Source organism: Heptranchias perlo, chromosome 33 (assembly GCF_035084215.1).
Source record: "Heptranchias perlo isolate sHepPer1 chromosome 33, sHepPer1.hap1, whole genome shotgun sequence".
Classification (NCBI taxonomy): domain Eukaryota; kingdom Metazoa; phylum Chordata; class Chondrichthyes; order Hexanchiformes; family Hexanchidae; genus Heptranchias; species Heptranchias perlo.
The window spans coordinates 18,654,664-18,670,356 of NC_090357.1; the positions used below are offsets into that span (position 1 = coordinate 18,654,664).

The following is a 15,693-nucleotide window of genomic DNA, read 5'->3' on the forward strand; positions in this document are numbered from 1 at the left end:
ATGGGAACATGGAGATAAAACTCTACATGTGACTTTCAACCCACCTACACAGCACATAAAGAGAAAAGGCTTGGACACTCCTGCCATAGGAGGTGAACAGCTTGACCTCTTCCCTGGTTCTGTCTGCAGGACCAATAAATAAGAGTCAGAAGTAATTTAGGCAACAGTATTTTAGGTCTGTTCTTACAGAGCTGATCCAGGTGTGCAATTCATCCACCTTCCCAGATTATTTATTTCGGTGTCACGCAGAACCTGTAGGCTTCAAAAGGAGACCCGGCTTCCCCTTTCAGGCCCTTATCATTAATCCAGGGGCTGGATAGAAATAGTTTGTAAAGAAAAATAAAATAACAATGAGAGCAAAATAAACAAGCAGTAGCAATGTAAGGTTATGGGCTTTAATTATTTTTTAATTCAAATTTTTATTCAATTGTGCAAAGTTTACAAGCATTCCCTCGTCATGGTACTTTAAGGGTCACATAGAAGTTGCAGATACAAACGTTTTAGGGCCTTACAAAGCTGTGTACATTTGGGTTCGATGGGGTGGATGTCTTTCTATGGTAAGTATGTAAAAACATTAAGGGAGGGCCTGAAGACATTAAAAACTGAAAGGAACTTAACAGAGACGATGTTAAGGACAAAAAAAAAATGCTATTTTCTGTAAAATAATAGGTATTAATAATAAAATATGTATGGCCCAAGTATGGTAACCTATAGCTATGAGGAGAGACTTAAATGTTTTGACAGAATGAAAAGTGAAAGGCTATTTCCCTTGGTTCGGCAGTTAATAAAGTGAGTCATCAATTTAAAAAATGTGACTAAGAAAATGAGTAGCGAGGTTAGGAACGTAGTTATGAACTTCATCAGAAGTAGTAGTTCAGACAGCGAGCAATGCATCTTTTAAGGGAAGGATAGATAAACAGTTGAAGCAGAGGAAGAAACAGAGCTATGGGGAGAGAATATGACACTTGAATTAGTTTAGCAAATGATAGCGCACCATGATCACAATCACAGAGGATGTCATTTGTGCCTTTGATTAAGGCCGTTTCAATGACTGTTACCATGGTGCAATAACCCTCCTCGACCTCTTTGTGACCTTTGACGCGGTCCACCACATTATCTTCCTCCAGTGCTTCTCCTCCGTTGTTCAGCTCAGTGGGACTGCCCTCACTTGATTCTACCCTTACCTATCCAGTCAGCTCCTGTGAAGTCACTCCTCCTAATATCTTCTTTGGTTCAGTGTCGATTTGTCTGTGTAAGCTTCTAGGAAGCACCTTGGGCCTTTTCTTCTATGTTAAAGGTGCTTTAAATGCGAGTTGGTGTTGTTGGATTCACAGGGAGTTGAAAAGCACCCATACACCAGTGCTTCCTCCTGAGTTAGTCATCCAAAAACTAACAACCGCTGTAGACTGACCATCATAGTCAGAAAAACTTGAGATGCTGAGACAAAGCTGAAGGACAGCAACTGCCTTTAGCTGGCACATGGTACAAGATCTAATGGCACTGTGTGGAAATAGTTCAATAACTTAATGTGTGTGTGTGAGAGGAAGCACCTGTAAGAAATGGGAAGAGATTGTTACACAGTGCCTCCTGAGAAAGTCAAAAACAACTTTGCTGCTTCTGCCCCAGTTTGATATTTCACACCATTTTATAACATGGAGCGGTCAGTGGATGGAGAATTCATCTAAATATAACCCTAACGAGAAAATTAAAAGGCAAGACAGATGAAATGGATTTTTGTTAAATACTATACAAAAATGGTCTTACACAATTCAACCTTGAAATTATGCTGTGGGTTAATAACGTAGAAGCAATTAACACACTTGTCTGCAATCCTTTTGCCCGCTTAGTTAGCGATGGTGTCAATGCATTTATTTTAAACAGGTTAACCTCTTTGCTAAAATTGTGGGCAAAGAAATTTCAGACGGATGTGTTGAGCGTTTCTACACTACTACTCAGAGTGTAATTTTAAGGACTTAAAAACTTTAAATGGTGAGAATTCTATAATAGATCAAACCAACTGAATAAGTTGTTCAGGTACTTTCCAATGAAGGTTTTATTCCAACATTTGAATGCAGCGTTCATCAGACTTCGGTACAACTGAATGCTTTTCTCCATCAAAAAGTAAAAGTCAGTCAGTCAGGAATAGTCGAGAAAAATTCTTCATTCTCATCTTCATTCTTGTTGAGCTTATCCTAAGTCAGGCTTCTTTACAAACTCAACTGTTTTTCCCACATTGGTCTCTTCAAAAATTACAATCTAATTTAAAGGAAAAAAATGTGAAAGCAATATAGTACAGCACAAATGAAAGAGGAAGGGTAGTCTGGGGGGCAGACTTACTGTTCAGTGCCTTTGTGGAACAATATTAAAACAGGTGTTACCATTTAAAAAAAATAACTGTCCCAACATGAACCCTGTCTGTCAGCTTTCCTTCCTTCCAGAGATGCCTTAGCGATGCCAGTGACAGGAAGGGAGATCCGCCTGTATCACAGAGCAGCCCCACTGATTTTAATACAGGAGGCTCCGAGAGTGGACCAAGGGCCTATTCGTAATGGGGAAGTACCATTGGTCATTTTCAGAGATATGGTTGTACGTTGCAATACTCACCACTCACTCTGCAGTAAAATACATCAATTGGATTTATATACAATGGTATATCCTCAGGACAGCCCAAAGTTCTTTACAGCCAATGAATGATTTTTGAAGTGTAGTCATTGTTTCGTAGCCAATTCGCGCACAGCAAAGTCCCATAAAAAGCAATTAGATAAGTGACCAGTTAATCTATTTTTGATGGTATTGTTTGAGGATAAATAGGACACAAGGAACTCCAATCTTGTTCAACTAGTACCACATCCACCTGAGTAGGCAGTTTAACACCTCATCTGAAAGGCAACACCTCAGACCATGTACCACTGGAGTGTCAGCCTAGATTATGAAGTGGAGATGCCAGTGATGGACTGGGGTTGACAATTGTAAACAATTTTACAACACCAAGTTATAGTCCAGCAATTTTATTTTAAATTCACAAGCTTTCGGAGGCTTCCTCCTTCCTCAGGTGAACGTTGTTGGAAAACATTCACCTGAGGAAGGAGGAAGCCTCCGAAAGCTTGTGAATTTAAAATAAAATTGCTGGACTATAACTTAGCCTAGATTATGTGTGTGAATCTTGGATGGGGGGGCATGAACCCATGGTCTTCTAACTAAATAGCTCAGCTGGTTAACGCCATTGAGTAGCTGAGCCAGGCAAGGGAGGCAAGAATGCTATCACTGAGCAAACACTTACAATGCTGTGGACTCTGATCTTTTACACCATCGGGCCAATGATCTCAGAGTGAAGTCCACATTAGATTTATTCAAGATCAACAATGATCATTAATTATTACCCACTGGGACTAATCAAAGCCTTCTTTCACAAAACTCTTTTTTCATGTAAAGGAAATACAAAAAGAGGTTTTGAAAGTATCTGAAGAGAAGTGTTAGAAAATGGAATTAGAAAAATAATCAAACAGAAGAATTTTTCATTCGAAACATTAGCTTGAAATAACATTTTGAAAAATGTTGATTTTGCTGCTGAAATTTTGGTCCAATGATCGAAGAGTAAGGTACACAGCAGAGAGGCACTGGAACAGTTATCGCTGCTTACAACACAGAACAACCTGCTCATTAAACGTTGATATATTTTTCACCTTCACACCATTTCTGCTCTAATGTGCACAACAGGTCATACGGAAACCCAGGTAACACAATTATGTCAAAACTGTTCCAATAAAGGACGAATTTGAAACAAAAAATACCTCACTTGTGACACTCTCAAATTATCGCCTACAAGGGGATGGAAAAGAATCATGGATTCCAACAACTGTGCAAACAGTTATAATCTGTCTGACTGACTTACCTCATTATTGCCATGCTGTATCCACGGAGCTGGTAAGTACAGTGTCCGTTGTGGCCCTATGTCCCAGTAGCGGCCTAAATTCATTCCATTCACAAACACCACTCCTTTTCCCCAGTCCTAAAAGTTACAGCAAGAATACTTAAAACCTAGTCAGAAATGTTTTGCAAGAATACAAACTGTTCATGTGAGGGTGGGGGGTGAATGCTGAGGAAGCTGCCAGAAATACCACTGACGAGTCTATATTATATTTAATGATCTGTTCTTCCCCCATTTCAAGTCTCCACACAGCAGGAGCCTTTCAGCTGACATCAATTACCAGGCCTGTCAGCAAGTGACTCCACAAGAAGTAGTACTGATCGACATCCTTTCCCATCCTGGATGCTGATCAGGGAACTGCCTTTTTTTTTTAAATTGGGGAGCCACCAAGGTTGAACAGACTAGAGAAGGTGAGATAAATCTGGAGCAGTGATCAACTGATACCAAGCTTGGGTTTTAAATGCTGGAGATTGTAGGAGTTAAGGAAGACTGGAGAAGGTATGAAGTCCCATAGTTTTGAGATCCTGGGAAAGAATAAGTGGGGAAGGAGATTGTGCGACAAGTCTTGATTTCAACACAGTGAGGATAGGGAGAAGAGGAAGAGAGTGTAAGACAAGTATTTGCAGCTTAGGGGAACAGGAAAGAAACAATGATTAGTTACAAGACCAGTCAGTAAGTGACTTCACAACAACAACAACAACTTGCATTTATATAGCACCTTTAACATAGTAATGTTATCAAACAAAGTTTGACACCCAGCCACATAAAGAGATATTAGGACAGGTGAACAAAAGCTTGATCAAAGAGGTAGGTTTATTGAAGTATCTTAAAAGGAGGAGAGACAGGGAGTAATACTGGTTGTCATCCTTTCTCGGTGCTAATTGCGATACTATTTTTAACTGGGGATAAAATATAGATTTTAGCCTGGCAGTGTACTGACCAGAAAGGATGCAACCAGTTCCTGTGGAGCCACTCTACGATGGGGCTGTCAGATGAATGGCTCCTTGCTGAGTCATGAAATGCCAGTTCCCGTGGGGAGGGAGGGAAAATAACAGTAATTTTAAAGTCTCTTTTACCAGGTAGAAGTTTTTTAAAAAAATAAGACTGAGGAGCACTTTGAATTGCCCGTACTGTAATCTCCTCCTGCACTTACCTTCCACTTTTAAAATAACTCTGCATGCTCTAGTGAAGTAAGATATTTACACATTAAATGCAAAAATTTTTTTAAATTTTTTTTTTTAAACACAGCATAGCATACCACACAAACACTTCACAATGATGTTCAGGGACAGATTTTACCTGTTCCTGCACCTGAGAGACTGCCTGGGCACAGGAAATTCACAGAGCCCACCTGATTTTCGATCCAGTTGAATTATTTTTTTAAAAACTAGGTGGGCTCTGTTGGGGCTGTGCGTTCTCCCGTCTGATTTTCCTGCACTTGCCGTGCCCTGGGCCCATTCATTAGCTCCGGGTGCAAGAAACTGGAAAATCTTCCCTATAATTTCTTAATGTTCAATTTCATACTTAATATTTAGGAAAAATTTAGAAAATGTTAAATGTTAATGCAAACAGAACTTGAAGTAAGGTTAAACAAACTGAAAACTCGTTACTTCTGGGGTTTGAAGTAAATTTCAACACAAATGGATTAGGATCGACCTGAATCGATTGCCTGCCTCCTTCTGTCTCTGATTCACCTCACTACTGTCTGTCATGTCTCAGCTCATGGCACAGATGACTGTAAGGTGAATGAATCGATTCTGGATCAATAGAATTTACTCTCCGGTCTAAACTGAGTTTAAAGGATCGCAGTAACCAAGAATAAAGAGAGAGAAAGTAAAGAGCAGATTTCACAAAATTTAAACAAATTATGAGAAGGCGATTCAGCACAAGAGCAGCAATAACATAAATAAAGTAATTCAGAGATAAGTTCAGTCAAAATGGAGACAGGTTCTCAAACTGTTCAGATAAAAATTACCACAAACGCCCAGGAGAATGAATCCTCAGGTAGGTCAGATTTAGTTTCTTAGTTACTATGTTTTAAAGTGCTGAGTAATACCTACACAGCCTTTAAAAGTAACTTTATTGTTTAAAAAGTTCAGTATCATTTATTTTCCCACTTTTTGGGTGAGTAGCTCTATGGGCAGGTGTTTTGTTTTTTATTTCAACTGTCTTATTCAGTAAATCTCACATTTCAGGATACAAGTTATACATTTAAAAAAATATATATTGCTACCCCAAGCAGGAAGCTTATTGAACAAAACGGTTTTGCTCACCGTAAGTTTTATAAAGGTGTCGTGAGGCAATGAGTCCACATGTAGTAAGCCATAGAAAAAGGCAGGTAAGGTAGGTTTTACCAGAATAGATTTCAACTGGATAGTTGAGAAACTTCAATCCAGGAGAGAAAAACAAAAAGAAAACAGTGTTATTCCCAAGAACCAGCGTACGATTATCATTCAGCAAATGTTACAATCATTAATCCTTCGGTTTGGATGTCATTGTGCAGAACTACACTGGCTGATTCTGCAAAATAAATATTGGACAAAAACAGACCCACAAACTCCGCAATCTTATTTATTTTAAAAATAGGAGTAACTATAAAGCAGTACTGTTATCTTGGAGCTCAAAAGAATGTGTAATCAGCTTGAGTCTCACTATCGTTGTTTAGGACAGTATTTAACTCCCTCATAAAGTTTACTGCCTTCTATAAAAATCTCTCTGATCGGATATTCGAAATAAAGTCTATCCCTAATAGCTCAACTGGTCAATGCCATTGAGTAGCTGAGCCAGGCAAGGGAGGCATCAGGTTTGATCTCCAATCTGTGCTGAGTTAGCTCATCTCAGCTGGGGCAGTGGCAAGGACACCACAATTGTCCTCAGTACCCCTGAGTTGGGGAGGGAAAAAGTAACTAAAGGTTCTACTCCTGATAGCTGTTCAGTGACTCCTGCTGGAAATGTGTGTGTGCGCACACACACGGGCAAGAACAGGATCAGACTCGGCTGTAATATCCCTCTGCAGTCAACTAGCCTAGACTCACACACAGGGAATGGGCGAGGCACCCGGGGTGGGGGAGTCCAGTGCCTATGGAACTGTAACTCTGATGCTTTTAGTAAAGAAGAACGGTTGGCAGAAAGATGAAGACATATATAGTATACTTTCAATAGTCCAGTAATCATCTGTAAATAATTTCTTAATAAATCTACAATAATCCTTTCGTGTGATCATCACACATCAGTTAGGCACTAATTCATGATCAGTCTGAACTCAATTCACAATGGGCATGGCACATGGTTTAAAAAAACTGGACGGGCACTAAACTGGCAATCCCACTCAAGGGCATAAGGATTACTAGTGTGGGAAGTAAGAAATATTCAGACTTGGGCAGAGCAATGAGAACTTTGCCTGGCATTTACCTGGGCTGTGAGTATTTGATGTTAGCCATGGGCGACCGAGGTTGAAAACTCAGATTCTTCACATCGTTGAGCACAAAATTCATCCGAGTTGGATCAGTGGAGCAATTTGTAGACAGTGATCTAATCTCAGTGTACAGCTAATAGTCATAAAAATTATAAGAGCCTTGTTCGTCTAGCTTATATTATCTGAACTACTCCCTTGTAATCATGATCAGGTATTCGTTATTTAAGATTAACTTAGGGAATTAGTTCTGGACTAAATTAACATGCCGATGTGTTTGCCCATGTGTTGGTAATTTGAATATTGGATGTATAAATGCTGGATCTCCAATAACCTCATCAGGGAGTATGGAGGATTCACAATGTTCAATGGAGTGAAGGAAGTGAATTAACAAACAGTCATAATGTCATGTTGTTATCCCTCTCTGAGGTCGTGACTGCCTCAGTTTGTCCTGATTCTGGTACTTCACATGGTAAGCACAGAAACAGTTGAATTTTAATAGTGATCATAACTATTTGCAATTGATTTAAAAATAAACTTTATTAAATTCACTTATTCCCTTTAAGAAAACAATCATATGAATTACAAAGAGAACACTATGTGAGGCAGAACAATGATACACAATGAGGGGACTGAAGAAACTAGTGTGACAACTAGAATCAGGCTCACTTGAGGTCTGGGTGCGGTCGGCTCACACAGGGGAAATAAATATCATTCCCATCGGTTGGCAAATCTTCCCAAGCCATGGAAGGCCCTATCATGTAGTAACAGAGAGGAGGGGGAGGAGGGGGGGTGGGGGGGATATTCCTTTGCAGGAAGGTAAAGATGCAGCTCCCCAGTGCAACCCATTACTAGCAAGGTGTACTGTGGTAAAGCACTCTCCTATAGTGTACACAACTGCTGAATGCTCACAAATTTAATTAGTGAATCAACTTTTTCAGTCATTTCACTTTCATAACAATCAGCTGGAGTTAGTAAATGTTTTTTAAAAAGGCTTTTTAATTAAAAAAAATAAAGAACAAAAAACACACAATTTAAAACGTGGAAGTGAAAAGCAAGAAAAATCAAAAAGGAGGCGGTGGGGGGGAACACAAGCTTAAAATATAAGGAAGTCAGCAAGAAAAATGTATCATGACTCTTTGGCACTAAATTGGTGCTTGTACCCACTAGGAATTGAATATAGGCTTATACCCTTCAGAGAACAGAGACGTCTTATCCAAGTTGGAATCTGAACTCTGGTCTCACAGCTGAAAGTACATGATTATAACACACTGGGAGTACGAGAGCACAGAGAAAGAACATGATTATAACACACTGACTACAAGATCACAGAGAAAGTACATGATTAAAACACACTGGGACTACAAGGGCACATAGAAAATACACTTCCAGAAGCCCAAAACAATAAAAAGTAAAACTATCTTTACAGGAATTGCCATAATTATACAAATCAGAGATTGCACAATGTAACAAATCAACTGGAAACACATTGAATTCATGGTACTTTACCTCTCAATAAAACTTGTTTTCATCTCTAAGGGGTAGATTGTAAAGCCCTTCAAAGGTTCCTTATTCAGAAAAATATCTCCTATGAGACCTGAAAAATGAAAAGAAACTGGGTATTTTACTAAATAAAGTAACCTCATATTAAAAGGTGGTAGTCATTATCCTTTGAACTAAGTTATATACTAATCTAATCAATGGGAGAACATAACAATAATGAAATACATGGACAGCTGCCTCTTAAAAGGATTTCTGGGCAAAATAAAGTGAACGTCCTGTTCATCAACTACAGGGGTGCCCTCAGGCAGCCATTCTGTTCTTCTTCACTTTGCTCAAAACATCTCTGAATAATCCCCAAAAGAATAGAATTTCTTCAGGTGACCACAGTGCAATCAAACAACAAATTGCATTTATATTAACACCTTTAACATGGAAAAACATCACAAGGCCTTTACAGAAGTGTAATCAGGCAAAAATGGATGCCGAGCCAGAGGAAATATTAGGAGCCGTGACTAAAAGCTTGATCAAAGAGGTGGGTTTTAAGGAGGGCGTTAAAGAAGAAGAGGGAGCTGGCGAGGCTTCGGAAGGGAATTCCAGAGCTTGGGGCCTGGGTGTCTGAAGGTAGGGGGAGGTGGTGGAGCGAAGGGAGTGGGGGGTGCACAAGAGGCCAGAGTCTTGGGAACACAGAGCTCTCGGAGGATTGTAGGGCTGGAAAAGGTTTCAGGGATAGGGAGGGGCGAGACCATGCTGGGATTTAAACATGCAATGAGAATTTTAAATTGCAGGTGTTGAGGGACCAGGAGCCAATGTAGGTCGGCAAGGACAGGGGCTTTGGGCAAACAGGATTTGGTGCTGGTTAGAATAGGGGCAGCTGAGTTTTGGATGAGCTGACGTTTAGGGTGAGTGAAGGATGGAAGGCTAGCGAGGAGAACATTGGAATAGTTGAGTCTGAAGGTGAAAACAGACTTCTTGTGGGATATAACTAAATACATGACCTGACTACTTGCAAAACCAGGTAAAGTATTGAATTAATTTGACCACCTTATCTGAAGACTAAGAACAGCATTTTACCAATTACCTTACTTGAGGAATGGGGAAAGAGGGAAAGAGGGCAGAGAGTGCGAGTACATTATGTGCAATACATCTTTATTTAAAGGATAATAACTAATGCATCTGAAATAATCTCAGGGTGCACATACACTGCAACGACTGATCTGTGTCTGCCTCTTGCAATTCGGCTTCCAGCCAGGCAGAACATTGTTAACATCACTTGGCTCCTGCTTGTCCTGTTCAGAAGAGGATGCATGCTTTTTGTGCGTGCTTGGTTACAAAAATATGAAGAAGTCTCTCCTAACAGCTAGATTTTTAAATGCTTAAGAGAGTTCAGAGGAGAGAGTCACTGCCCTCTAAACATTTGAATTCAGGTAAACTAGGTGCTTAGTAGGTCCAATGCACTTCTGAACATTTTGCAAATTTACTCTCCATGTGATGGTAAGCCAAAGCAATGAGAGATTAACTCATTCAAGGAATCTCTGCTCTGGAGTCAGGCTGGGCCCTAATCCAGATTTACGCAGCAAGTTTAGGGTCAGTGCAAAGCTTAAATTGTTTTGCACGGATGTTAACCTGCGAATGCATTTGCACTGTAAGTTTATCTAACAGAGGCATGGTCTATCCTATGCGTTAACAGAAGTCAAATCTACACATACAAGGTTCCCTCCTGCTTGCAGCCTGTTTTTTTCTTTCTGATCTGCTTGGCTTGAAGTTACTCTGCATTTACCGTATGGTGTTTAGTGGCCTTGCTGCTGCTCAGGTCTCATGACTGCATTCTCCAGTCGAAGAATGGTAGTCTCACATACAGGAATTTTTCACCATGGTGTGACATTCTTTTTATATATGGAGGTTGAATAAATAAGAAATAGCCTACCTTTGCTCCTCCTTATCATACTCCAATATCTTATGTAACCTACCTTAAATAGCACGTCAGGAGTTAGGAGATCTCAACCTGAGAAATGCCAAGTACTGCAAGCCAAATCTAATAAGGTATCACTGCTTAAGATTCGGCTGCACAGTGCTCATTTTTTGGGCGCTAGATGCCCTCCTAAGCCTCCAATATGGCAAATGCAAGCAACCTTACATGGGGATCGATCGACAGTTCTGACAGGCCACAGCAAAGAATCGCATAGACCTCCTCAGAAGACAAACACGGGACGCAACCAACAGAGTACCCTTCGTCGTCCAGTACTTCCCCGGAGCGAAGAAACTACGCCATGTTCTCCGCAGCCTTCAACATGTCATCGATGACGACGAACACCTCGCTAAGGCCATCCCCACGCCTCCACTACTCACCTTCAAACAGTCACCCAACCTCAAACAGACCATCGTTCGTAGCAAATTATCCAGCCTTCAGGAGAACAGCGTCCACGACACCACACAACCCTGCCATGGCAACCTCTGCAAGACATGCCAGATCATCGACAAAGATACCACCATCACACGAGAGGACACCACCCACCAGGTACATGGTTCATACTCCTGTGACTCGGCCAACGTTGTCTACCTCATACGTTGCAGGAAAGGATGCCCCGGAGCATGGTACATTGGCGAGACCATGCAGACACTGCGACAACGGATGAACGGACACCGCGCAACAATCGCCAGTCGGGAGGGTTCCCTCCGAGTCAGGGAACACTTCAGCAGTCAAGGACATTCAGCCAGCGATCTTCGGGTAAGCGTTCTCCAAGGCGGCCTTCGAGACACACGACAACGCAAAATCGTCGAGCAGAAATTGATAGCCAAGTTCCGCACCCATGAGGACGGCCTCAACCGGGATCTTGGGTTCATGTCACGCTACACGTAACCCCACCAGCGGAAAAAAAAGTTATCTGTTTTTAATACAACTGGACATTCTCTCTCTCTCTGCCTTTCGGGTCTCTTTCTCTCTTTGTCTGTGTAATCTGACCCATTGTGTATTCAGTATACTGGAATGTAATGTTTTCCGTGGCTAACCTGTCTGAACACCAACGACACCTTTGATTGCTGTGACCGTCTCCCAGCCTGATATATGCTATGCGATTTTAGAACCTCACTCACCTGACGAAGGAGGTAAGCTCCGAAAGCTTGTGATTTTCAAATAAAACTGTTGGACTATAACCTGGTGTTGTAAGATTGCTTACATTTGTCCACCCCAGTCCATCACCGGCATCTCCACATCATGTCCAATATGGCAGGCAGGGAGCGGACGCAGATTTCCGGCCGGAAGTGGGCCACTCGCCATATTAGATAAGGTGGTTGCGCTGTCACTAGGAGCGCATGTCGGGAACATTTAAAGGGGGAAATAATGAATTTAAATTAGGGTCCTGCGCTTCTAGCAGCGGCCAGATAATGGTTCACTCACACCGGCTTGATGTTAATGAGCTCGGTCAGTTGGTTGCTACTCTATTCATTGACCCTTGTTGGAAAGCTCACATGTGTGGCTATTAGGCGAGGGCAGGATCGGGCTCAGCTGACCCCCATGGTCAGATAGCCTGTTAACCCTCGCTGTGTAGACTCACATGTGAAGAAAGACAATATGGGTAAGATCAGAGGGTGGCCATCACCCATTGAACTGTACCCCAGCATCTTTAAAACTAAGGAACAATATTCACGCAACAAACTGATGCTTCCTACCCTGTAGAAACTGAGGTTCATTAAATGAACTTCAGAGTTCTGGCCTTAGCTCCACATGCGACTATCAGAACAAGATGTTTATTATCACAGTGATATCATGCTAATGTTTGAAATGTCATCCAGTTAATATTTTGTGTGTTTGAGCCTATCAATATGCTATAGATTTGTATTTCTGGTAAAATACAACCTATTGTTCTTGCTGGGCAGATTTTGTACATTAGAATTAATAATGTAATAGAATGGTTCAGATATCTGCACTGGTTGGGAGTGTTGGGTGATCATGTACTAACAGCACTGACCACATTGTTAATCACCAACTTATAAAATCACCTTTTCGCTGGTCGTCAAGCTTTTCGCCATAGTTAACTCTGCCACGATTTTCCACCAAAAGGCTCAAATTTCGTTTACCCTGCAAGAAAAAGAAATCAGTTTCAATGCAGAGGAACATTACAGAACCTCATAATCAAATCATTTAACCAGAGGAGTTCTTACGTGATGAGGCATACCCTTCCCTGGGTGATATTTTAGATTCACGTTGTAGTAGATTTATAAGGAGTTAAACAATGTAAATACAGACAATACAAAATATGGCATGACAGCAGTGTTAAACCAGAACATAAAAATCTTACATTTCTACAGGTTGCTCTTGTTATAAAATACCAACACAATAAAACTATAGGGGATATTTTACAAGACCCCACATTGGTGGAGAGCTCCACACACAGCCTGTGGGCATGGTGCCAGCGATTTGCCATCCATTATAATCAATGGAAAATAGTGGGTTTTTACAATGTCTGATGGCTGTGTGCAAGGCTTAGCAGATTGTTTGTGGTCTCACTAAAATTTACCATGCAGCGATTTTTAATAATTTTCATTTAAAAGATGCAGCCCAGATTGGGACAGTTGTAAAACATTTACCATTTTGGAGCAATTGAAGTCCATGTTAACTGCAGTGTTGGGCAATGCCTGCATTTTATTTTTTATTTACATCTCATGGAAACATTGTTGACTGTACACTGGAAATCTTTTATGGTGGTCATCCTTTTTACTGCAATTACTGCAAATACCAGATATTAGCTTACACACTGATTCTATGATCCAGTTATACAAGTCACTCCTTTGCTACCAAATACTCCACAAAGTATGTTCTTGACTTTTTCCAATGTTGTTCTTAAACTACCACCTTGGCCTCTTCTGAGTCAGAAGGTTGTAGATTCAAGCCCCTCTCCTGGGCTTGGGCACATAATCTAAACTATCACTTCAGTGCAGCACTGAGGGAGTGCTACATTGTTGAAGATGCTGACTTTTGGATGAGAGTTTAAACCCTGTTCAAGTGACATTATTCGAAAAAGAACGAAGGAGTACTCCTGGTGTCCTGACCAACATTTATCCCTCATTCAACACCTCCAGAAACAGATCATTTATCTCATTTGCTGTACACAAATTGTCTGCTTTGTTTGCCCATAAAACAGCAAAACAAATCATTGGCTGTGAAGCAACTTTGGACATTGAGAGGAGATGAAAGACATTATATATAAATGCAAGTTCTTTCTTTTATCGTAGTCACCGTTTTTGTGGAACTAACAGTAATAAAGGCACGATTATGTGCTGCAATCTTCAAAAGCAGAAATACTGAGAAATATCTATTCAATTATCTACACACAAATTTTGGAGACTTGGGGCACGTTTTAAAAGTGAAAAACGGTGGGTTGGGGACGGGGGGTGGTGGGGGGCATTCAAAATTGCATCCATTTCAGACCTGCCCCAACCCGCCCATTTCCGGTTTTCACCGGGGCGTGCCGAGGGGCGGGCGACCAACCAGCTCCCAGGAGGCGGATCGGGCCTTAAAACCTTTCAAGGAGGCTGCGGGCCTCCATTTTCCCAGTTTCCAATTTCAACCCCGGGGGGTTGCTGGGATTCCCGGGCCTTGTCTTTCACGCCATGTAAAAGGAAGCGAGAAGGCCTGAGACTAACAGATAGGTTCCTTTCTGGCACAGGTTGTGGGCCCAGAGGAGCAGGAGTGCTTCCCCTAGGCTCAACAAGCTTACCTGACGCGACCCCCTAACAGGTGCGGACCCCAGCCCCCGATCTCCGCCCCCCCCCCCCCCCAACGATCAAGGACCCCCCGATCCCAACAGCCTCCCCCCGATCCCTCCCCCCCATGACTGACTCCTCCATGACCCTGTGCCAACCCATGCCCCTGTGCCAACCCATGCCCCATGCCAAGCTATGCCCCCCCCCGTGCCCCATCCCCCTTCCTATCCATACAAACAAAGACTTACCTGCAAACTTACCTGAACACGTCCTCTCCCTGGCCGCTCTCCCGTCCGACTGTCAATCAGGCCAGTCAGTCGGACGGCAAACCGACAAAAAACAATAAAAGATGTCCTTACGTCAAAACGGTAAGGACGTCCGGGAAACCTGTACTTCCAGGTTTCTTGTCCACAATTTGACCCCCCACCCCCTTCCCAGCTCGGAGTCAAAATCATGCCCTTGATATTTAAAGGCACCTACCGTAGCATCTGGGATTGTCAATTCCACCTTTCTGTAATCCAGGAATCCAATTGACTGACCATCAACAAACACCTGAAACAATCAGAAAATAAACTCATTTGTGCAACTAGAAAACCAAAGAGTTGTGTGTGAATGCCCTTCAGCAGAAGAGGGAGTACAGGAGGGATAGGAGCAACTTAAAGAAGGAAAAGCACCATGGATGCCTACTGCTTGAGCACGTTTTAATATCCAGTAGTCTATAGCTTCTCCTTCGTAGAATGCCTCACATGATATATTTTCAGTTCCTTTCAACCAAGCAAGCTGGTTAACATAAAACTGGTCAAACTCATAGATTTGCCTGGAATTAAAGACAGCCAGCACAGTCTGTGTCTGATGCCTCTCAGAATTCAAATAATTAAATAAAATCTGGAATTAAAAAAACTAGCATCAGTAATGGTGGCCAAGAAACTACCGGATTGTTGTAAAACCCATCTGGTTCACTAATGTCCTTTAGGGAAAGAAACCTGCCGTCCTTACCCAGTCTGGCCTATATGTGACTCCAGACCCACAGCAATGCGGTTGATTCTTAATTGCCCTCTGAAATGGCCTAGCAAGCCACTCAGTTGTAAAATCTCGCTAAAGAAAATCATAATATAAATAAAACTGGACGGACCACCCGACATCGGACCAC

The 15,693-nt window shown here is 41.7% G+C and overlaps 1 protein-coding gene across 1 annotated transcript in view; it reads right to left on the reverse strand.

Annotated features, from left to right (window-relative positions):
* Positions 1-381: 381 nt before the first annotated feature.
* LOC137301507 (beta-galactosidase-1-like protein 2) overlaps positions 382-15,693 on the reverse strand; it is a 60,189-nt gene continuing 44,877 nt past the window's right edge. Inside the window, exons 14-19 of the mRNA XM_067971034.1 lie at positions 15,024-15,095; positions 12,840-12,918; positions 8,850-8,937; positions 6,202-6,313; positions 3,893-4,009; positions 382-2,256 (exon numbers count right to left, since the gene is read on the reverse strand). Of these exons, the coding sequence (XP_067827135.1) occupies positions 2,188-2,256; positions 3,893-4,009; positions 6,202-6,313; positions 8,850-8,937; positions 12,840-12,918; positions 15,024-15,095 (537 nt within the window). The 3' untranslated portion in view covers positions 382-2,187. The remainder of the gene's footprint in view (positions 2,257-3,892; positions 4,010-6,201; positions 6,314-8,849; positions 8,938-12,839; positions 12,919-15,023; positions 15,096-15,693) is intronic.